A 22,628-nucleotide genomic window follows, 5' to 3' on the forward strand; every position below is an offset into this window, starting at 1 on the left:
AGGGATTCCCCAATCACGGGGCGTCATCATGCTCGCAGAAAAGAACTGGCGGGACAAGGGTTCACTGGCTGAGATGCCGGGACATACGAATCCATGAATGTCAAATTCTCGAATTGAACCGAACCGAGCTCCTGGAAAAAAGACCATCGGCTTTTTGTTAGCGTACGTTGAGATGAATACCTAACCCAACTATGACAGCACGCCCTGGTCAAAAGGTTACTCGTCACAATGAGTTTATCTCTAGATGACGTACCCCTCCCTCTTCAAAGAAGCACGGGACAAGAAAGCAAATTAGCTGCCGTCCTTGTCTTGACTCGCAGTCCAGGGCGAGGCTTTCACGGCCGAGTCGAGGAAAAGAGGTCATGACGAGATGTCCCGAGGGCAGAGACAGAGCTAGAGAATGATGACTGAGACAAACCGAGGGCACGAGAGCTCTACTCTGCGAGTTGAGGAACGTGGTTAGGACGGCAACATGGACCACGAGGAATGCCATTCTCCCATGTCTAATTTCCACACACAGACGTTTTGGAGTTGGTAGACTCGGCGACCGGCCAGCTGGGATCGAGATCAGTCTCACCATGTCTTGTTCGTCTGATGTCGTCTTCTTGGCAGATGTTATTCATTCTTCTACCGAGACGGCGCCCTTTTTCTAGTGCCCCCCTTGTGTCTTCTCTTTTCTCTTATCCCCCGTGTCAAGAACTCGGCCGTGACTAGCAGGTCCGTCGCGAATGTTGTTCTTGATAAGCTAAACAACAAAGGTCATTTTGCGCTCTGGCTCTTGACGGTAGATATGCTTTAGTCGTATTCGTTCAACACTAGCCTCAGAAGGCATCGGCATCCGAAATGGCAGGACAGGCACCATCGTCACAGGCCGGCCGTTGGGTTGGGTGCCACCACGAGGCTCTGCAGAAAATTCTCCTGGTACCACGGATATACAATGTCGAACCCTGGTCGATACATTACCTGCTGAGCCAATCCTCCTCGCCAAGGCGAGCTGGGCCAGTCTCTCGGTCACTCTGTTCAGACGTTCGATGGTACCGTGAGCGTTCCAGTGTCACAAACTCCCAGCTGCCACCCTTGTGCTGAGAGGAATGAGGGGGGGTGGTCACTCCCCACAGTCGAAACCCCACGATGGGATGCACTCAAGAACCGGACGATTGCTGCAGGCCATTAAGAGCCGGTGAAAGGTCCCTTTTGTTGAAGCTGAGGATGAGCAGGGATTAAAACGTAGAGGAGGGTGAACATGCCGCTCCGTGGCCTGAGCGTAAGCACCTCTTGAGGCTCGCATCCAGCCTAACCGAAGAAGCAGCTTCGGAACTTGTGTCACAAGCTTTTCTGTTTGGCGACGGGTGGTGATGATGTGCAGCTCGCGCCTCAGTCCAAGAAATGCAAGACTCTCTTCCAACCGTATCCCAGCCTACAGCAGCAGCTCTTTTTGTCTGCACACATTTTCAAGTCACGCAGAATTCCTCAGTCTCTGACGTCAACCAGATTCTGCGTCAAACGTGAAAAGAAGGCCTCTGTCTGTGAGCTCTAGGCCTTCTTTAGCTCCCAGCCACCTTTTTCTTTAACACCCGCCCTTACCCATTCGACCGTTGTCGCCCGCCGTTGCCAGCAAGCTAACCTCCATCGATAAACAATGCCCTTTGTTTGTCACGTTACCAAGGGCTGTTTCCTGAGGGCCACCACTGCTGATCTTTGTCCGCCTGTTACCTAGATCTGTGCTACCTCTTTATTGGTGATTCCGAACGTCAAGTTGGTCTTGCTTTCTGTTCAACACCCGGCCCCTGGCCAATGTCACCCTGCCTTTTCTCGTAATTGGTTCTCTTTGGGTATCTCTTCCGGCCCCTAGGAAGTGGTCCCTAGTCGCTTTTCCTGAACCTGACATGCATTTACAAGCCGTTACTCACCGCCGGAGGGATAATGCTCCTCATGATCCCTCCAGCCTTGGGGCCTGTTTTATTCGCCAATTGGGTTTCTCGCCTGTAAGGATAAGAGTCATCGCGTTTGGCGGCGCTGACACCATCGATCCTGCGTTGCACTCCGGTTCACCCCTTGCTCCTTGTGTGGGTCGCACGCAGCTCCTCTCCCGCGTAACCGCCTCATACTTGCATACATCACTTCGCTCAGAGAAGCTCGGCCAATTGATGCAACGCGCGCCGATTACTTTGCACTTAATCACCTTTTGCTTGTGCTAATGGCGGTCGTCTCGTTGGCTCAGGGTCGCTCGTGTTGCTGCTTCTGGCTTTCCGACCTGGCCTCACTCATGCAGGACCCGTAGGACTTGGGGGCTTGCATCATGGGGCGATGGTGAGGAGGAGTTGCTTTTGACCAACACGATTGTGTTTGCTGCATTATCTGCCCCATTGGTATGCAGGTTACCCTCTCCAACTAATGCTCTTGACCTGCCTTTAGTTCCTACGGTACCAGGGGTCATATTGTGATCAGTCGATGATGCCATGTAACTCTGAACTTGTCCAAGCCCCATTGTCTAGCTCTATGATAACATATACAAGTTGCTGAGCAAAATCTAGGCTGAACATGGTTGCTAGCACATGTTTGGTCGACCAACTTGGTTGCTGTTGGCGCTTTTGGTCCTACACCTGAATCCAGGAACAGAGGAACTAAGAGGAACCCTGACAAGCCATCGTTATATAAATTCGATGTCTATTCCCATGGTATATGCTAATCAAACAACCCAATGTTCATTCTATCGCCAAACACCCATGCTATCATGAATCTCATCTACCCCATGTTTTTCACCTGCACTACCCTATAGTCATGATAGCTGCAACAGCCCATCATACTTGTCTGCCAAACACCAAATTCAAGACATGATACACAATGGCATGACGAGACTCGTACGCATTGTAGCATTAAGTTTGTCATTCATAGATCGTTCGAGTTAGGTACAATGGGCCTCCCTGTCCACCACCAACGCGTGGCCTGACATACACGGCCACCCCCCTCCGAATAAACCCATAGTGACACAAGATATTTAGACATGTGTGGTTTTAATCTTGACACGACATCCCTTGATCGCCGTCCCAATGCCATTTCCAATCCAAGTTGACCTCACTCTCCTGACTCCTCTGGCTCGTGGTGGTAAAAAGGAAACAAAAAACCATGTATAACTATTTTCTTTCTCTTCCTCTTTTCTGTTAATACACATTCGCCTGTCTGAAGCAGGCGCCAATGCCAAGGCTGAATCAATCGTGCCCTCCATTGGCTTCATAGTGGCTGAGATTAGCCCATAATCATGCCCTTCATGCCGGAAAGATCTCCCTCCTTGGCGGCGATTTCGAAGTAACCGTAGATGATACTGCAAATAGTTAGCGAGTGTGTCTTGATCTGTGTGTATTGATAAACTTACGTGACAGCAAGGAGAGTTCCGGTACCGGAGCCCAGGGCGCCCATGAGGTCGCTGGAGACCGAGAGCGCACCAATGCAGGCACCGCCGAAGGCAGCGGCAGTAGGAATGATGCGCTTCAGCTCCTTGTACATGCTCTGGTCACGGTGACCAGCCATGACAAGACCCTGGTCCTTGAGCTGCTTGGCAACGTCACGGGGGCTGGAGCCGGAAACCTCAATCCAGGTCTTGGAGAAGAGGGCGCAGGCACCGAGCATGTAGACAATGTAGGCGCTCATGTGGATGGGGTCGAGGAGGGCCTCCTTCAGGTTCTGAGGGGGAGACATGTAGTAGACAAGACCGGAAACGGCGTGGAGCTGCGAGGAACCGTCCTTGGCCTCCCAGACACCGAAGAGACGGACAAGGAGGTTCTCAGAGAAGCGAGAGTAGAGCATCTGGCTGATAAGGAAGATGTTGGAAGAAAGAGCGGACTGCAGCATGATGGGCATGTTGGAGGTGTAGAACAGGCGGACGGGGTACGAGCCACGAGCACCACGCTGGCGGGAGGACTTGACGGGGATCTCGACGCGGAAGCCCTGGAGGTAGATGACAGCGGCGAAGACGGCGAGGGTGGCCAGGAGGTTCATGATGTTGGGGAGGTTCTGGCGGTAGAAAGCCTCCTGGAGAGCGCGCTGCTTGTTGGGCCAGGTCATGAGGAGGTGGAAGAGGGCAATGACGGCACCCTCAAACTCGGGACCACGGCCAGTGTTGATGGTGGTGGGAGAGAAAGCCTTCCACATGATGGACTCGCAGATGTTGGTGGCAATGAACAGCGAGATACCGCTGCCAAGACCGTAACCCTTCTGGAGGAGCTCATCGAGGAGAATGACAATCATACCGGCGACAACCAGCTGAAGGATCAGGAGGAAGACGATACCGGCACCGAGGTCGGAAGGAGGACCGTAGAGACCGCTGAAGACGTAGACAGTGGCGGTACCGGCGGACAGGATGAAGGCAAGGAGCTTCTGGGCGGTCTGGTAGAGCTCGCGGTCCGACTTGAGGTCGAGGTTGACATCGATCATGTGGGTACCGGCGAGGAGCTGGAAGACCATGCCCGAGGAGATGATGGGGGTGATACCCAATTCCATCAGGGTTCCACGGTTACTCGCAATGACCATTCGCAGCCAGTATAGAGGGTCCGAGTTGTCGGAGGACACGATGCCGTAAAGGGGCATCTGGCTCATGACCAGGAAGATGAGAAGCGTGAGGGCGGTCCACATCAGCTTCTGGTTGAAGGGGATCTTGGTCTCCGGCTGCTGAACCTCTGGGAGGAACGGCACGAACGGCTTGACCAGATCGAGGAAACGGACTGTGTCGCGAGAAAGGCAGGTCAGCTTCAGTTCAGTCTGCGCGATGCGAATCGGCAATTGCGCGCATCCTCAGCTGTCGCGCATGCTCGCCTGGCGAAGCTGGGAGCTCCGCGCAAAGGAGAGCCAGGAGAGGCAACTTACGGGAACTCATGGTGACGACGGCAGACGACAAAGAGGAAGGAGGAGAAGAATTGGATTAATTCATCCAAGGGAAGGAATAAAGAAAGAAAAGGAAGAGGAAGCCTAGCTTGCAGAGCCCAGGCGATTTGAAGGGTCGATGGGAGAATTAAAGGAGAGCTGGGGGGCGGAGGTTGGCGATCTGGCTTCAATGGCCAAAATGTAGATGTGTCCAATATTGGGAGTGGAGTGAGCACGTGACCCACCTTAGCCAGTTGTCCTTGGCTGGCTGGTGCTTCCTCCGCTTTCCAAGCGTCCAACAACGGAAGGCACAAAAGGGGTCTCAGCCATTTTGTGTGGCTTTCACGGGGCCGCCGCAATTTTTCCGTTAAAATGGTCTCCGCTTCCCCCTGTTCTGGAACATTGCGCCTAAACATATCCCGGTCACCGGCTGTGACATTTTGATCCTTGGAGACGCACCAATTTTAATAAGTCGTTGCTCTAGGCTTGAGTTTAAGGGAAGATAGGCACGCGCAATGCGCTGTTGAAGTCTATTTTTTCTTTCTTAAATGCTGAGACGCATGGGACATTTGCTAAGACGCAATGTTGCAACAATGGCCACTTCAAAACCTCCAGCTGAACCCCTCGTGGTCGTGCTGGGATCTACGGGCACGGGCAAGTCTGAGGTATGTTGGCTAATACCATGCTTATTATTCTTGGAGTTTCTAACAAGTTCCGCAGCTAGCAGTTGAGCTTGCGACTCGGCTGAATGGTGAAATCATCAATGCCGATGCCATGCAACTTTACAATGGACTCCCAATCATCACTAACAAAATCACGACCGAGGAACAATGTGGAGTTCCTCACCATCTACTGGGCCACATCTCACTGGATGAGCAGCCATGGGACGTGGACGACTTCAGGCGAGAAGCTAACCGCGTGATAGGGGAGATTCGTGGTCGAGGACGTCTGCCTATTCTTGTGGGCGGCTCTCAGTATTACGTTGACCCCATCCTCTTTGAAGAGGTCATCCTGGAGGACATTGAGCTGGACACGTCCACGTCATTTCCCATCCTGCAAGAGTCAGGCGAAGTCATGCTTCATGAGCTGCGCAAGGTTGACCCTGAGATGGCTGACCGCTGGCACCCCAACGATCGCCGCAAGATCCAGCGATCTCTGGAGATTTACCTGAGAACTGGAAAGCGTGCCTCTGAATACTATGCGGAGCAACAAGCTCGCAAAGCGGCGGCGCAGCAAGACGGTAGCCGGCGGCCCTGGGAGAATCTTCTCTTTTGGGTTTACTCGGAGCGGGAAGTCCTGCGCGCGCGTCTGGATGCACGTGTTGACAAGATGCAAAATGGTGGGCTCATGCAGGAAGTCCGAGAACTCTATGATTTCAAGCATAAAAAGGAGGCCGAGGGCCGAATACTCGACATGACAAAGGGCATCTGGCAGTCAATCGGATACAAGCAGTTTGAGCCATACTTGTCTGCCGTGGACGAGGGTCGAGAAGCCTCAGAGCTTGAGAAGTTGAAGAATGCCGCCCTTGAGGAGATGAAGACGGCCACGAGGCGATATGCCGTCTACCAGACTCGCTGGATTAGACTCAAGCAGATACCTCGGCTGCGAGAGGTTGGGCCCGAGGCGATGGGTAGCCTTTATCTCCTCGATAGCACCGACGTTTCGAAATACGGCGAAAATGTTGTTGAGCCTGCTGTGCGATTGGCAAAGCAGTTTCTCTGTGGCGAGGAGCGCCCATCACCAACTGAGATCTCACCCTTGGCTAACGAGGTTCTCACGCAGGTGGGCAATCCACCTCCCAAGGCGACGCCGTGCAAACGCATGTGCGAGATATGCCATACCGTCTTGATGACTGAGGAGGCTTGGAAGCAGCACTTGAAGAGTGCTACTCATCGTCGGGTGGTACGCAAGAAGGCGAGGATGTCGCTCGTGCCCGTGGAACAAAAGCCTGAAGATGGCAAATCGGCACAAGCCGATGAAGAGGATTCTGGTCCAGAGATAGGATCCATGTTTCCAGAATAGGAAATGACAAATATAAATTCACAATCTGTCTTTGTCGCGTAAGATATCAGTATATCTCCTCCATCAATATCATCCCATGTGTGATCCCTAAGAATGTCCCGTCGCATGTCTGTCTTTCCTCCCATGCCCGTCTCCCCAGGTATCGCCATTGGGCCGACTTCAAGCGTTCATGTCGTCGCGTTGGGCATCCTCAGATGAAGTTGCTACGACGTCGGCCTTCCTCGCCGCCAGTGTCGTTCAGCGTCCAAATAGCACTATTCTTGAGGACATGTCCGACTCAGAACAGCCTGCATTCTCAAGGGCCGGCTCGTTCCAGCAACCTCGTTCTGTCGTGCAATTCATCCAAGACTACTAAAGTTACATAGCATATTAAAAATTTAGAAAGTTTTCTCTGCATGCTTTCCTAATCTCTTCATAAATTAAGGATAACCTTTGTCAGAGAGTTGCACTAGCTCCTCGGTGACCTTCTTGGTCTTCGCAGCCTCCTCCTTCAATTCCTCATGATTGCCAATCGACGTCGTTACTTTGACTGCTGCTTGTTTCGACCACTTGTTTCCCTTTGTCAGAGCGCTTCTGCTTCTTTGTCGTAGAGTCTTCGGTGTGCTTAGTTGTGGTTGACTTCCGCTTGACTGGGTGTTGGGGCTTCTCGCTCTCCTTGATAGCTTCATTACGGATTTGTCGAGATCCTTACAGTACTGGCTCGCTTTGAAAATTTGAGCCTTTGTCGGTCCGTCCTCAATGGGCTCCCACTTGCTTATGTCGGATGTCAGGAATGCATTCTGAAACTTGATGGTCGTCTTTGTGGCCAGAAACGTGTTCGTCCCAAAGATGACCTTGAACAACGTCAAAGCTGCCCTGGAAGGCGTAGCTCTCTTGGCCAAGCAATGCTTGACAATCGAACTCGTAGAGTTAGTGGTCTCGAGCTTCGTGGCGTTTTCTAGCCAAATCTTGTGGTCTGCTGACGATATCTGGTGTGCCCATCATTCCTAGTGCTGTGATGCTTTCTTATACCGGTCTCAGTTCTGGAGCATTGGCAAGCCTCCCTCTGTTGGTGGTGGGGGCGAGAATCGTGGGTATCCCGCAGAGATGTTGCCAGGGAGATCGTGCACCAATGAATGTTGAGGGAAGATCCCTTCCTCGAGGTTGTTGAGGTTGGGTTCCGTGAAGCAATCCGCGTATGCAACCAACGGCCCGTGGGTTTGTAGCACCTTGCTCTTTCTTGCCACGATACTCTGTCGGTGGGTGAGTCTCTCCAGGATTCTGGCGGAGAGCTTAGGTCCTTCTAGGTCCTCTTCGGCCTTGGGCTTGGCTTCTGTCGTGCCATCTCTCTTGGTGTTGTCTTTCAGGGCGATGTCTTTCAACTCCTCTTCGGCTTGTTCAGAGTGTACACACGCGCGAAGTCGTCATGGGGAGCGGTAGCGACGCCGTCGTAGATCTTAATGTCGATGTCAAGAGCTCCTTTCTTCATCGCTAGCGATGCGGGAGGTTTGTTCGTCGGGTGTCAGGCTTGCCTTGTTAGCCACTAGCATGTGTTGTCGGCAGACCTGATTCTTGGGATGGAAAAAAACGATGTGGTGCGGGGATACTCGATTATTCGCATCTATAAGCTTTCAGGGGCGTAGTTAATACGTCGAGACTACGGTCTTGGTCAAGCATAGATGAGCAAAATAAATACCCATATTCCTTTAACACTTTATTCTAATAACATGTTCCATTCTCATGAATAGGCCGAGATTCCCATCACAGCCACGTACGACACCGTTTTGCCTTGGTTCAAGATGTAGATAGCACAACCCCCCTGGACCCCATCCAGATAATTTTGTGTACCCGATGGGAAAAGTATCCAACTCCAAGGTCAAAGGGCACCGCCGTCTCCCTGATTCCCAGTCTACTTTTCAATCTCGGCCTTAACCCACTTCTCGAGGCCACCACGAGCAATGATCTCCTGGACGTTGGGAGGCATCTCGCCAACCTTCTGGCTCCACGTCTCGCCGTTTTTCTCGGTGACAACAACCTTGCTGCGGCGGAGATCCCAGAGGAGCTTCCACCCGGTGCGGCGCGTGAGGGGCTTCTCGGCGTCGTCCTTGTACGTCTCGCGGAGGCGCTCCACGAGGCGCGGCACCTCGACACCCAGGAGAGCGTTGTTGATGCTGTTCCGGCTAAAGATGTTGCCAAAGCTTCCCGAGACAACCAATGGGATCTCCTTGGCCAGGATGGCGGTGGCGGCCTGCTCTCGTGACGAGCCACAGCCAAAGTTGAAGCCGGCGACGAGGATATCACCTGCGCGAGCTGTGTTGCGGAACTCGGGGTCGTAGTTCTCCATGCACACCTCGCTCATCTGCTCCCTGGTTATGCCATCTTGGTAAGTGTATTTTCCTGCATCATCTGTTAGTACATACACTATATTAGCACGACGATTCGCTCTTACCGGGATAGATGCCGTCGGTGTTGATGTTGTCAGCGTCGCAAAAGACAATCTCGCCCTCGATCTTCTCAGGGAAGCCAGGGATGATGTCCGTAAGTGTCTCCTCCCCTTCAGCCTCAGAAACAGGAGCAGCGGTCTCGGCCTCTGCTCCGGAGCCGTCCTTTTCAGCAACAGCAATCATGCTCTCGGCCTCTGCAATGATCTTGTCAAGAGCATCTTCAATGGAGAGGGCCTTGTCTGCCACATGATCTCCGCTGCCCTCTCCAATGATGACTTTCTCGACGCCCTCGGGCTTCTGGTACCAGCCGGGCCCAGCAATCTTGCCCTGAATGGCGCTGGCAGCAACGATCTCTGGGCTGGCGAGATATGCCTTTGCAAGCGGCGAGCCCATACGTCCCTTGAAGTTCCGGTTGGACGCGCTTATGCCAACCTCACCTTCTTCAAGTAGGCCTGTCCCAAGTCCGATACACGGGCCACAGCCGCTCGGTAAGAACTCAGCGCCGGCGTCGCGAAGAACGTCCCAATCGCCAGCCTCCTCAGCAATCTTCTGCTCCAAGATGGATGCCGCAGCGACGTAAAACTTGACACCAGGCGCAACCTTGGCCGATTTGCCATCCTGGGCGGCCTCCCGGAAGACGCGAGCGGCGGCAGCCAAATCGGAGGCCCGAGAGTTGGTACATGACACAAGACTTAATTCCATATTAGTAACCTTCACTCGATCTCGGGTCATCTCGACTTACTAAGCCTTATCAACGGAGATGTTTTGAGGCTCGAGATCTCGGATAGGAGTGGCAACCTTGACCGAGTTGGGACCAGCAACAAAGGGAGAGAGGGTTGAAAGGTTCAGGTAGAGCTCCTTCGCGTAAGTGGCACCCTGGTCAGCAGTGAGCCTGTTCTCGACCAGGTCATCTATACGCTTGTGAGTGAACCTGCTCTCGTTAGAGTTTGGGTTGAGCATGGCAGCAGTGGTGGCCTTGGCACGCAGCCACGAGACGAGGACATCGTCAACAGGGAACAGCCCTAATAAAGTTAGTCAAATCCCACAACAAGGAACAAGGGTCTGACCTGTGAGACATCCCCATTCTGTGGTCATGTTAGATATTGTGAGACGGTCGTCGATGGGGATGCTGTGCATTGTTTGTTCTGATCCGGCAAACTCGATGGCATGGTTCAGCACCTCGTCCTTGTTAAAGAGACCGCAGAGGGCAACGATGACATCCTTTCCCGTAACTCCAGGGGGCAAGAGTCCGGTGAGCGTGATCTTGGCGATCGGGGGAATCTGCCACCAGGTACGTTCCGTTGACCAGATGGCGGCGGCGTCTGTCCTAACGACAGGGGTTCTTGTATCATGTTAGTTCAGGTCCACTCCGCGAATTCATGAACGAACCCAAGGCACCCAATTCCGCCATAAATGTTCGAGTGACTATCAGATGCCACAGCAAGGCTCCCTGGCCAAGCATATCCTTCCTCGATCATGATTTGATGGCCAATGCCCCGCCCTGCTGGGTAACTAGTGCCAATCAGTGGAAGTTATTGCAACAGTTCCACCACGTCCTTACAATGCTGTGCCATGCTTCTCAGCGAACTCTTGTATGTTTTTATATTTGCGCAGGTTGGCCTCAGTCTTGTTCTGCGTGTCGTGATCAAGTGTCTAATGAATTTAAGGACCTGTCAGTAATTAACAACCGGTGGAGTGTATCGGAATAGTCGAGTTTCTTGCCATAACAATTTGTGACGGGTTCTTGATCTGGGTGGCGCCGATAGACATCATCTTTAAAGCGACAGGCCAGCTATTGTCATGTGCTAGAGGGTAATTAGCTAGGCTTATCTGGAGGGAAGTGAAGAGACGAACTCATGCACTGCGCAGGCTGCAAAGTCACATAATCCCCAGACTTGACCTTCTTGCCAGGGGCAAGGCCAACCGAGTACCGCTGTACAATCTTCTCGGTGAGGGTCTGGGGAGTCGAGGGAGCTGCTGCGGAGGTGGCATCGAGGGAACTGAGGAGGTCGGCGGCGTTGGGCGCATTCTCAAGCTGCGAGTGGAATGCCTGTTGTCGGAGAGGACGAGACGTCGAGTAGGCGTGGAATTGAGAGACAGCAGCAGAGAGAGACTGAGATCGGACGACGAGGCGCTGTCTTGAGAGGCTCGAGAGCCTAGACACAGTCGAGAGAGCGACGGCTCTTCGCTGAAGTTGGCGCATGTGAGTCAAGGAGCAATGAAGAGAGCGTACGGGTGGAGAACTTACAATTGGTGTCATGATGAAAGCTTGTCGATCCTATACAGCCCTTATATCCTAAAGAAATAAATATGAGGAACAATAGTTGTATGGGCAGCCAAAACTTGAGGAGTTGCAAAGAGCGACGTTGAAAAAAGTTGTGGATAGCTTCATCCGATGGTCGGCCCCAGATGTCGTCGCAAAGCAGCACTCGCCAAAAAAATTGCGTGGGGTAAAATCAGCCGAACTCGGGCACACGCCATTGGCCGAAGCACTACCGACCGGGGAAATGGAAGATCCGTCCGCCCCCGTTAGATGCCTACGGCTTTACTTGCATGGCGCTATCCAAAACACAGAAACTGCAACTTTAATGCGAAAAGATGGGGTCATGCAAAGGGATCAGCACTGTGGGAGAGCTGGCTGATACGGCAGAAATGGGTGGCAGATTAAGCTTTCCCACAGTGTCTACTTAGCTCAAAGCTTCCGAAGCATCCGTGTGTCCGCTCTTTTGGGGTTGCCTGCCGTACTTGCTTCCTGGGCCCTGCCAACTTTAAGAAAAACCATAAGATCCAAGTTCCTATCTTTACTTTCCAAGCAATTCAACGTCATCGTGCTTCGTTGCGGACTCTTGACAGTTCAAAACCAGCTCTGGAAACTCTGGATCGAGTTCCTGAATCGTCTCTTTCCCAAACTGTGGTTTCGTGGCTGAACTGATAGCATCACGGCGCACGTGCCCGAAAACCCTCTAGTTTCTTACTACCCAACCTGAGAGGACGATCTTTGAACCCGAACGGCGACGACGGGGCCGCAGGTATTATTGGCATCTGTCCCTAGTCTTTCCGAGCGCGCATTTTGTGATACTGGCGTAGGTTCAGTTGTCGCATCGAGTCACGAACCCAACGCCGTCTTACGCCAGGGCTTGAATACAGTATCCGGCCTCGAGTCATTCTGACTCATTTGAACGGCGCAAATTTGATCGAGTCTGCAGAAACTTCCCAAGTCCGCAGTATATCACAACTCGTTTCTTCCGCCGTTCCTCGCCGGCTGGAGTCCCAAGTTAGCAGCTTTCACACCCCTGCATTTTCCCTTTTGGACGGAATTTTTGCTGTCAACTCCGCCGACCTCCACCTCCACCTCCGCCGCCAACGGCCGAAACCCCGTTGATTTGCCCTCCGTTATTTCGCTGCGGCACCTCGTTTTCGGAACAGACAGGGATTGGCAGGCAGGCGCATTATTGGCCCATCCAGGCTAGAAGCTTCGATTGGACTCAGTCACGCAGTTTATCGAAAAGCGGCAGGCCCCAGGCAAAAATACCTACCAGGTAGTCGGCGTCCGGAGATCACGGCGCCCGTCCTGTCGTCACAGGCTCACATCATCCATCAACCTCCCACCAGATTGCCAAACGACGTCTAGCCATCCCCCTTGGCAATCTGTCAGCAGCCGAAACATCCTTCTCTTTCGGATCGGCCTTTGAACACGCGCATTACGGATTCGGAAAACCCCTGTCTGTCGCATACGTACGCAGCTCTTGTTCTCATCTCCAGAGTCCCAGAGCCTCCTGGCAAACCCTGTTCACCTGTCTCTCGGTCCCTGGCTCTTTGGCTCCCTCTCAAGCTTCTTCTCAAGCCTTCTTTTCCCATCTTGATCTTCACACCCCCCGTAATTGTTTCCTCTGCGCAGCCCAAGTTGTCGTCAACTCATCTGATTGATTGACGGGAGGCGCTGGTTCCGGCGCATGAGACTGGACGCCCCTGCTTAGCACACCACCTACCTACCTACGCGCTACCACTGACAGACACTCCGCGGGGATCCGGCACTGCCTGGTTGGCACCTTACCTTGCAACATCCATCCCTTCGCCAGGCACCGGCTTTGTGCGACTATTCCGCAGCTTCGCGCCAGCTTGGCCTTTAGATATCGCCACTGGCACGGACAAGCCGGCTCTTCCATATCATCCTCCTGTCTCGTCCCGTCCCGTACGAACCCTCCTGGCTTTTTGCAAAAATCGTTTTGCCCCTCCCCCTCACCCTCTCATGATCCTAGCCCCTGTGGAGCTCTTGTCAGCGTCATAGGGTTTCTACTCTGAGATCTAACGTTATCTTCCCGCGACAACACCTACCGTTTGGCATGTGAGACGTTTCTTGAAGTGAAGCGCATCGAGTTCTGTGGACATGTCGACAACGACGACGCCTGGATCTCACAAGGCGCCCAGAGTGTTGGCCTGCGTCTTGTGTCAGCATCGCAAGATCAAATGCGACCGCAACACGCCTTGCTCGAATTGCATCAAGGTGCGTCAGCTACCTAGCCCGTCCCGCTGCATTTCGCTTATCCATATCGCGCCCGCGCCCTTTGTTTGGCTTCTTGATGCCTTCCGTGTCCGCCTTGTGTCCTTGTGCTCTTTGTGCCTCAGGTTCCATGAACTTCAACTTACCAGTAAGCCAGGCCAATGTTACGTGCACACCAAGCACTCCAGCTCCCGCAAGGAAGCGTCGGAGACCGAACCAAGACCTTCAGGAGCGGCTCGCTCGATGTGAGCAGTTGCTGAAGCAGTATGCTGATGGTACCGTGCCATCTCCATCGGCGCAGGCCTCACCGGCCATGAACAGTGCCATGTCGGATGTCATGGTCAGCACGCCGAACAACTGTGATTCCCAGACGAAATGGAAGCCGGCTGGCAAGATGGTCAAGGAAGAGGGTGGCGTGCGATTCATGGATAGCTACCTGTGGGCCAACATTCATGAAGAGGTGAGCATATCCAATGTGTGTCAATGAGTCTGCGAAACTGACGCTCGGCACAAGCTCCAAGCGATGAAGGAGATTGTCGATACCGATGACCCCGAAGATAGCAGTGTTATGGGCTCTGAGGATCTGAGCCCAGACTACAACATCGACCTTCTCCTACCCTCGGATGCTTCAAGCGGATCCAACGAGGATCATCAGCCAGACCCCGTCCATGTCTTTCGACTCTGGCAGTTGTTCGTGGACCGCGTTAACCCTTTGACCAAAATCATCCACGTCCCGTCGGTACAGCCATATGTGATGGAAGCGGCGACCAACATGAACAACATCCCGTTAAACTACCAGGCCCTCTTGTTCTCTATCTTCACTATGGCTGCGGTGTCTCTCTCCGATGCCGAAGCGACGCAGATGCTCGGATGCTCGCGCGACGATGCTCTGCGCAAGTACACCATTGGAACCAAGATGGCATTAACCAAATTCAACTTTCTCAAAAACTACGACATGGTAGCTTTGCAGGCATTGCTGCTTTATCTAGTGAGATAGTCCGCTTCAACAGTCTTGGTGCGTGCTGACGGTTATAGTTTTCTCTTCAGAACCGCTACGACAGGCATGCCGCCTGGATTCTTAGCGGAATGGTCGTCCGGATCGCCCAAAAGATGGGATATCACCGTGACGGCGAACTCTTGAACCTCAACGCCTTTGAAACCGAGATGCGAAGACGTATGTGGTGGCAGATCATTCTACATGATGCCAAGAATGCCCTGGTTTCCGGGCTTAGCCACTCGATGCTCCCCAGCAGCTGGGACACAAGGATGCCACAGAATGTGAACGACGCGGACCTGTTTCCTGGATCGAACGAACCCATTCAACCGCGCGAGGGCCCAACGGAGATGGCATTCTGCCTGATTGGTTACCAGATTGCCAAGTTTCTGGTCCACGCCGAGTCCCTCCACGGCACCCCGGGATTGGAAGCTGCCATTATGGGCGACGATTACGAGGACAGAGATCCCGACATGTTTCCCTCCATCGAAAAGTACCGAGAACTTGTCGACGACCTCGAGAAGGGCTTGCTGGAGGTTGAAGCCCGCTACATCGACCCTTCTGCTGGGCCTGTCCACCTTGCAGCCCTCGCGATACGCCCAATGCTTACTAGCAAGATGAGAGAGATGCTAGTACCCATGAGGGAGCAACCAGAGTGGGGGACCGAGATTCTTAACAAGAAGGACAACCTGTTCAAGATTGTATTGATGAACAACGAGCACAGCACCAATGCTTATGAGGTGATGGAGCACGCAGGGTTCTTGTGGTTTGTCAAGTTCCACTTCCAGATTGACATCTTCACCGTCATGACGAATCAGCTCAGTCAGCGCCCGACTGGCTCTCTTGCGGACCGCGCTTGGGGCATGGTGGAAAAGATTTACCGATTTCACCCGGAGCTCTTGGACATGAATCAAAAGGTGTACGTGATACAGGCTCAGACTGTCCTGAAGGCATGGAAAGCCCGCGAGCAAGCCTTCCGACAGGCAGGCCAACCCGTTGAATGCCCCAGCTTTGTGTACCGCCTCCGCGAATGCCTCACCAATAATGGACGCAGCTCTGAACCACCACCTCAGCCGCCGCCGACTCAACCTCCAACATCGGTGGCCCAGATGACGGACCTTGATCCATTCCTGGGTGGCTATCTGGACGTTTCGACTCTCAACTGGGATATGTGGGGGAACATGAACCAGCCACAGAATCAGCTTTCTTCTTCACTGTTTGGCAACTTTGGCATGGGGAGTATGAATTGAGGGGTCTCAATGCACATGAATTAATCATCTTGGAAAAACGGCGCGGCTGGCACGAGGCTAATGAAATGGGAATCTCCACGGAGTCGGTTGTACAATTACATATAGAGCGATCTGTTTGGGCGCCGGTAGGCTAAATAGATGGTTGACATATACACGCATACTCGGGCAGGGATGCTTCTTCCTACATGTACTTAATGAACACTCGGGACAGGGCAGTCTACGCTTCGGAAGGATGCTTCTTGTATGTATCAGTAACGGAGACATCAGTTCACAACAGTCAGGCAAAGTGTGTCAATGACTTTTCTTGGCGGTCTACTTGATCGAGATGAACCTTGCTTTCCCCCTGTCCACTCAGACCCCATATGTTCCTTGCTCTCTCACTGTCGTCCCCATTTCCATCCCATTTTCACATCGTCCCACAGGCGTTGACTTGGTTCCATCGAGAAAGATTGGCTTGTCTTGTTGCTTCTCAATGCATGTTGTCGTGTTTGTGCTTAGGCGGTGGCCGGGCGAGGACCGTCGTAACCCTGGCCACCGGAGTTCTGGCCATGGCCGTTGGTGTTCTGCTGCTGCTGAGCACCGACATTCTGGTTCTCATCATCATCCTGGGCTTCGTTGTCGGGGGCGCGGTCCCGGCCGGTGACAGCGCGGGCGCGCTGAAGGATGTAGCGAAGGTACTGGACAGCAAAACTCTCGCTGATGGGAGCCTGGGGGAAACGCTCCCAAGACCCGTTGGTGTAGTGGAGAGTGCGGACGGGGTTGGCATCGTTGCGAGCGGGTCGGCCACCGTTGGTGTTATCGTTGGCGTTGTCGCGAACGGGACGGGGTTTAGCGACGAAGATGACATAGCCGATGATGCCCATGACGATGAGCATGAGACCGGCGCTGACGGGCACGACCATGATAGTACTGTTGTTGTCCTCGGGGAGAGAACGGGGCATGACGTGAACCGACATGTTGATGGTTGTTCTCCTGCGAGTTAGTTCTTGTTGAGCTTGAAGTAGTTCAGCATCAGTACATACCACTTGGTGCTTGTCGAGCTTCGTTGTGGTTTTGTTGTTTCGGTTGGAGAGGTTCGTCCTTTGATACGAGCTGTAGCTGTATGAAGGGATGAAGAGAAGATGTTGAAGAGTTGATACGTGAGAAGAAGAGATGGTATATCTATGGGAGTGTGTAAACAGCGCCGAGAAAGAGGACAATTGAGTTGAAGCATTGTTGAGTAGAGGGACGAACGGCGATGTAAGTTGAATGGTAAGTATAAAGCAACGATGAGACGAAAGGGATCTGTTTGAAGATTTGAGATGATGGCCGAATTGGGATGATCAAGTTGCGTTTGGCACTTGCATATCGCGATAAGATGGTAGAAAGTTGAACAAACGTCGAAACACCATTTTACGAACAGGATTGATAAAAATGAGAGAGAATAATTAACTCAATTCAGAAGAGACCGACTACTCTACCTTACTCAATCTAGCAACGTCTACTCTGAATCTAGCGACTAAATAAACAAATACTGTACTCTACCTATGCAACCAACACACCCAGCTCGCCTCTTCCTCACTTAAGGACGAGCACCCTCCTCCTCATCCTTCTGATACTCACGGTTATCCGCCGTGATAGCCTCAACTCGGCGCTCCGCCTGCTTCCGGCTCTTATCCTCCCTGTGAACCTGTCTGTGTCCCATCCACTGGATGCAGATAAAGATGAGAAGGAAAACAATGATGATGATACATCCAACTGTAGCGTACAACCAAGGCGTGGTTCCCTTGGAGGGTGTCTCCTCGGCGAGTGCAGTGGGTTGTACCGTTGGGGCAACGGCAGTGGTAAGCGTGATGAAGCTCTTGGGATCCATGGAGAGTTCGAACCACGAACCACCGTTGTCGGGGCGGGTTTGGATAGGAGCACCCCAAGAATCGGCCATGATTGCTGTAGTGTGAGAAGAAGTGGTGATTAAAGCTGGGAAGTGTTAGCAGGTAAGATCGAGAGTGGAACGTACCTGTGTTTGCTGTGTGATTGAGTGTGAGCGTGTCTGGCCGGAAGAGGATGAATTGCAGGGCGACGTGATGCTCTTATGCGTTTGCCGCGCCAGTCATGTCCGAGCGGTAGTGGAACTCAATGCGCAATGTTCAAAAGGCCAGGAACAATGGAACAAGGGGAGAAGGCCCGTTGTCTTGTTCATTCACATTGTGCAGTGGCCTTGGCCCTTTCCGTGTGTACATATCTGTTTCTTTGTTTGATCAAGTCATTGTCATTGTTCAAGGCTGTAGCGAATGGACATTTGTGCATATTTTGCGAGAATGGAACATTGGTCACTGAAATAGAGTGTTGAAGGATCATGAGTATTTGTTCTTAGCTGTGTGGCATTAGGAGTGTGGCCACGGCTTGTTGTCTATGGCCCCAAAGGATTGTAGATAGGAACAACCGAGTAACTACTGTACAACTGTCGACCTTCTCATTACCATCGCAGCAACCCCGAGTCATCAGTTACCCAGTTCTTCGTCCAACGAATCCACTCCTCGAAGGTACGCCTCGATGCATCTGTCAACCCGCTCATCGTCCAGCTCGTAGGTACCCCTTGGCCCGAATCCAAATCGGCTATACAGCTTCTAGCCAGTAAAAGCCAAAGGAAAGAATGGAAACGCAGCGGTTTCGAGCTCGAGATCTGTGACGTGGTTGGTAGCGTAGTTGACAATGACGCGGAGCTCACCACCCTTGGCGCCAATGTCCCAGTAGTTGAGGACATCGCGGATTTCATCGAGGTGCATGTCTGCGTCGTAAAAGGCTCCGTCGTTCTTGATTTCTTGGAACATGATGACTACGTCGACGTTTTTGGCGTGTTCTTCGAAGAGGCGCTTGTTGATGTAGAGGTTGCGCACTAGCATGTCTTCGTCGTCGTGAGGGCGCCATCTGCCGTTTTCGACGTTTTGAACGGTGTCGTACGTGGCTGCGATGGGAATCTCGACCTTGCTCACGCTGTAGATGTACTCGGTGAAGTCCTTGGAGGTAGTGACATTGGTGAACAGGAGCCCCGTGTCGTGATGGAGGAGAGTTAGGTCATGACGAATATCAATGAAGGATCGAGGGTAGCGACGGCTGAGGTTGCGACGGACTCCCCAGCGAGTCGCGATGAAGTCTCCATCGTCAGGGTCTTGACGGTCTTGAGACCAAACGAACGAGTATATGCGATGACGGATTCGTTGAAGGGCGTCGCTTGCCTTGAGCGGGTTTTCTTGGTCAACATCGAACAGGCGTCCCCAAGGGAAGCTGGTGCACTTAGGAGAGTCGGGTAAAGTAACGAGAGAAAGCAGCGCATCTCTTGCTCCGCCATAGAAAGACGTGAAAGAAACACCGAGCTTTTCCATGGCGACGGTGTTGATGCCTTTGTGTGCACAGCTCAGTGCATGTGTGGCGGCAGAGAAGATCACGTTGAGGCGTGATGAATTGACATGACCAGCTTTAGCTGACGAGGCCGAGGTGTTGTGAACACGGCCGCCGTGATTCACTGCTACGAGGCTCTCGTGGAAGGAGCTAGTGACTTGCACTTGTTCAATTGGCTACAGCAAACATGCACTCAATCATGGGCGAAAGAATGTAGATCTCAAAATGAAACGACACCTAGACGGAGGAAGAGCTAGATGTCGAGATTAACGACGGACCAGTTTGTTTCTTCTCAGATCAGTCCAAGAGTCCAAAGACCCTGCCGGACAACCGCTGCCCACCATGGACAGCGTGCGGCGGACGTTCTTGACTATCTGAAGAAGAAAGAAAGGAAAAAGAGAAAAAAGACGAGATTGAGCGGAGTATTTCAGAGGGTTGGATTGATTTCTTCTGCTGACTCAGCATGAGGCTTGAGCTATCACGTGATGAACACTCCGAGGCGGAGGGAATACCGGGTCACGTGTGTCCCGAGATGAGGAATTCGCATACGCTGATTGGTCGGACTGGACCGAGAAGCCGAGGGAGCCCGTTCCGATACTTGCATGGCGAAGCATGCATCGGGAAATCCATCATCATCGATTCCCCAAACGACGACGAACCGCCCCTCCAGTGGTAATAACGACGCCGACGATACATCGTTGAACGAACAATTTTGGCCGCCCTCTCAATTCGATTCCCTCGATACTCTTCAGCCACGATGCTCGCTCAACGTGTTGGCGTCGCCGCCCTTCGCCGAGGTACGTCAATTGAAGCAATCCCCGATGCCGGGTTCTACGAAAAAAACAGTGAATAGCCTCATGGGATGCGCAATGCTGACTCAATTGTCTAGGTGCGGCCAAGCCTAGCAGCGTCTTCTTCTCCCAGACGCTGCCCAAGGTTGCCCTGACTGCCGGCATCTCGACCACTCCCTCCCGGTAAGCTCAACAGTATCGCGAAATGCTTCCTCGACCTCTGACACGTGCTTCCAGTCCCGTCGCCAGCACCAAGCTCTCCCAGGAGGAAGGCCGCCAGCTCCTCGTCAACCAGCGCCTGAACCGCCCCGTGTCCCCCCACCTGGGCATCTACAAGATGGAGCAGACCTGGTTCGGCAGCTCTGCCTGGAACCGAATCACCGGATGCACCCTCTCGGCCACCATGTACGCCTTCATGGGCGCCTACCTCGTCGCCCCCGTCGTCGGCCTGCACCTCGAGACCGCCAGCGTCGCTGCTGCTTTCGGCGGCCTGCCCCTCGTCGTCAAGGGCGGCCTCAAGTTTGCCCTCGGCTTCCCCTTCGTGTACCACTTGATCAACGGCTTCAAGCACCTCCTGTACGACATGGGCAAGGGCTTCGCCAAGACCACGATCAAGAAGACTGACAACATCCTCTGGGCTGCGAGCATCCTCGGTGCCATTGGTCTGGTTGCTTTCGTGTAAGAGATGAAAAAGAAGGAGAAATAGATTGGGCTAGCAACAGCAGTGGATGAAATACACCAAGCCGTGAGGGATTGAGAAGAGTACTGGAAATGGGAGACGAGGTACTCGTGTAGAAGTATGAATGAGCCTGGGAGGGCATTCCTGATTTTGAGCAAATCAATTTTACTATATGTACACCAACCCTCTTACCCAAATGCCCTTTTGTGAGGTATCCCGAAGCCTAAAACGCCATTCGCCTTCGCATTGCTATAATTTGTGTCAAGCACGTTGGGATGGATTTGCCTACTCCAAGAACCGAGCATCCAGAATCGCCCGGATCAGCTTCCTGTTGCCGGACGAGGCAATCTTTTCTCCTACGATTGTTCCAATGAACTCCTTCAGCTCCGAGACCTCCGACTCCAAGTTGGCTGTGCCGTTTACGCCGTTGACACTCGACTCGCCCCGCTCCGACAGGGATGCGACGGCTTGCACGATGCCTTGTACCAGCATCTCGTAGTCCATGGTGCCCTCGGCCTTTTCCTTGAGAGGTTGCAGAATTGCAGTGTCGAAGGTCTTGAGATTTCGCAGCACCAAAACTCGGATGGCCTCGGGTCCGCCAGCCTCGAGCAGACCGTGGATGGCACCGTAGAGGACGGCAGGTGGCTTAGTGGGATCGAGGAAGTACTTGAGACATGTTCGCGTGAGCTTTGTCCTGAGGAGAGTGTTTGAGGCCGAGTATTTGCGGGCGATTTGTCCAACTAGCGATGCAGCCAGTTGTCGCAAGTCGTACTGTTCCTTGATGGCATCAACTCCTTCATCGGCACCCAGTTTTCGGGCCATCAAACAAGTCAGAGCAGGCGCAGAGAGAGGGCTGGCGTAGGGATCGAGGAAGAGGCTCTTGTTTTCGATAAGGGCGTTTGTCAACTCCATCATCTGCTTAAGCGTGAAAGTGTCGTCCAGATGGTGCGTTACACGATCCATAATGAAGTTGATAAAGTATGGGATGAGCTGATGCAGACCGGGATCGTCTCTCACGGAACCGAGAGCAGCCTGCCGGAGTCGTACAACCTCCTCGTCCGGGTTATCGTCCAGAATCGCGGCTTGGATCTTGTCAAAGTAGAGGATGAGCTCCTTGCTGACGATGTGCTTGACAGAAGGCTTCATTGCGACGTTGTCGTTGCCGGCGAGTGCAGAGAGCGCGGGATTAGCACCAGGGCCCTTGGGGAGGAGTTCTTGCGATCGGGACTCGGATGTCGTTGGGTTTTGGGGAATAGAGGGCTGGACACCTTCGATGGCGAGCCAGTGTGCTAGGAAGGATTAGCATGAGCATTCACACAAGCCAAGAGGCATGCGCACCGGTGAAACCCATGTCGCGAGGGACCTTGGGTAGAGGCGCATTGATGAGCTTCTCAAAATCAACCTCCTCATCCTCAATGTAGAACAGCGGCTGGCCTGGTCCGAGGCTGGCCTCGCCATAGCGCAGAGGACGCGTCGAGTCGTAGCCGTAGAGGGGTTCCACGTCGAGAGCCTTGAGTGCGAGTGAGATGTCGTTAACGGTGAGAGTGGTTCGGCGGGCGGCGCGCATGAAGCGCAAGGACTCGACAATGACCTGGCCGATACGGTACTCGACGTCCTGAGTCAGGCACTTGAGGGCTTCATCGTTAAGGGAGCTGATGCCGACCGACTCGGCTACGTCCTTGACGTTTTCGGGGTTCCACAGGAGCTTGGGGGTTTCGGCCATGGCGTCGGCG

General features: G+C 53.1%; 9 protein-coding genes across 9 annotated transcripts; 3 read left to right on the forward strand and 6 right to left on the reverse strand.

Annotated features, from left to right (window-relative positions):
• Positions 1-3,246: 3,246 nt before the first annotated feature.
• LRP88_03648 (translocon subunit SEC61) lies at positions 3,247-4,870 on the reverse strand (the record flags this gene model as incomplete). The annotated part of the gene is made up of 3 exons (XM_083240261.1): positions 3,247-3,322; positions 3,374-4,718; positions 4,861-4,870. The coding sequence occupies 3 exons, from the start codon at positions 4,868-4,870 to the stop codon at positions 3,247-3,249; spliced, it is 1,431 nt and encodes a 476-aa protein (XP_083103551.1).
• A 580-nt stretch (positions 4,871-5,450) lies between these two features.
• On the forward strand, positions 5,451-6,879 carry LRP88_03649 (tRNA dimethylallyltransferase; the record flags this gene model as incomplete). The annotated part of the gene is made up of 2 exons (XM_083240262.1): positions 5,451-5,522; positions 5,737-6,879. 2 exons carry the CDS (start codon positions 5,451-5,453, stop codon positions 6,877-6,879), a joined length of 1,215 nt encoding a protein of 404 aa, XP_083103552.1.
• Positions 6,880-8,767: 1,888 nt separating this feature from the next.
• Positions 8,768-11,562, reverse strand: LRP88_03650 (homoaconitate hydratase LYS4; the record flags this gene model as incomplete). Its single annotated transcript, XM_083240263.1, has 8 exons — positions 8,768-9,255; positions 9,308-9,993; positions 10,045-10,324; positions 10,415-10,644; positions 10,692-10,814; positions 10,864-10,955; positions 11,185-11,490; positions 11,551-11,562. 8 exons carry the CDS (start codon positions 11,560-11,562, stop codon positions 8,768-8,770), a joined length of 2,217 nt encoding a protein of 738 aa, XP_083103553.1.
• A 2,554-nt stretch (positions 11,563-14,116) lies between these two features.
• On the forward strand, positions 14,117-16,047 carry LRP88_03651 (transcription factor domain-containing protein; the record flags this gene model as incomplete). Its single annotated transcript, XM_083240264.1, has 3 exons — positions 14,117-14,263; positions 14,318-14,791; positions 14,839-16,047. The coding sequence occupies 3 exons, from the start codon at positions 14,117-14,119 to the stop codon at positions 16,045-16,047; spliced, it is 1,830 nt and encodes a 609-aa protein (XP_083103554.1).
• Positions 16,048-16,541: 494 nt separating this feature from the next.
• On the reverse strand, positions 16,542-17,003 carry LRP88_03652 (uncharacterized protein; the record flags this gene model as incomplete). Its single annotated transcript, XM_083240265.1, has 1 exon — positions 16,542-17,003. The coding sequence occupies one exon, from the start codon at positions 17,001-17,003 to the stop codon at positions 16,542-16,544; it is 462 nt and encodes a 153-aa protein (XP_083103555.1).
• A 605-nt stretch (positions 17,004-17,608) lies between these two features.
• On the reverse strand, positions 17,609-17,968 carry LRP88_03653 (uncharacterized protein; the record flags this gene model as incomplete). The annotated part of the gene is made up of 1 exon (XM_083240266.1): positions 17,609-17,968. The coding sequence occupies one exon, from the start codon at positions 17,966-17,968 to the stop codon at positions 17,609-17,611; it is 360 nt and encodes a 119-aa protein (XP_083103556.1).
• A 685-nt stretch (positions 17,969-18,653) lies between these two features.
• LRP88_03654 (uncharacterized protein) lies at positions 18,654-19,409 on the reverse strand (the record flags this gene model as incomplete). The annotated part of the gene is made up of 1 exon (XM_083240267.1): positions 18,654-19,409. One exon carries the CDS (start codon positions 19,407-19,409, stop codon positions 18,654-18,656), a length of 756 nt encoding a protein of 251 aa, XP_083103557.1.
• Positions 19,410-20,182: 773 nt separating this feature from the next.
• LRP88_03655 (succinate:quinone oxidoreductase subunit C) lies at positions 20,183-20,898 on the forward strand (the record flags this gene model as incomplete). Its single annotated transcript, XM_083240268.1, has 3 exons — positions 20,183-20,222; positions 20,315-20,399; positions 20,454-20,898. The coding sequence occupies 3 exons, from the start codon at positions 20,183-20,185 to the stop codon at positions 20,896-20,898; spliced, it is 570 nt and encodes a 189-aa protein (XP_083103558.1).
• A 282-nt stretch (positions 20,899-21,180) lies between these two features.
• Positions 21,181-22,618, reverse strand: LRP88_03656 (TATA-binding protein-associated factor TAF6; the record flags this gene model as incomplete). The annotated part of the gene is made up of 2 exons (XM_083240269.1): positions 21,181-22,184; positions 22,234-22,618. The coding sequence occupies 2 exons, from the start codon at positions 22,616-22,618 to the stop codon at positions 21,181-21,183; spliced, it is 1,389 nt and encodes a 462-aa protein (XP_083103559.1).
• Positions 22,619-22,628: the final 10 nt, after the last annotated feature.

The sequence above is a fragment of the Fusarium phalaenopsidis genome (assembly GCF_050370095.1).
Source record: "Fusarium phalaenopsidis strain FUZ10S chromosome Unknown contig_32288, whole genome shotgun sequence".
Classification (NCBI taxonomy): Eukaryota; Fungi; Ascomycota; class Sordariomycetes; order Hypocreales; family Nectriaceae; genus Fusarium; species Fusarium phalaenopsidis.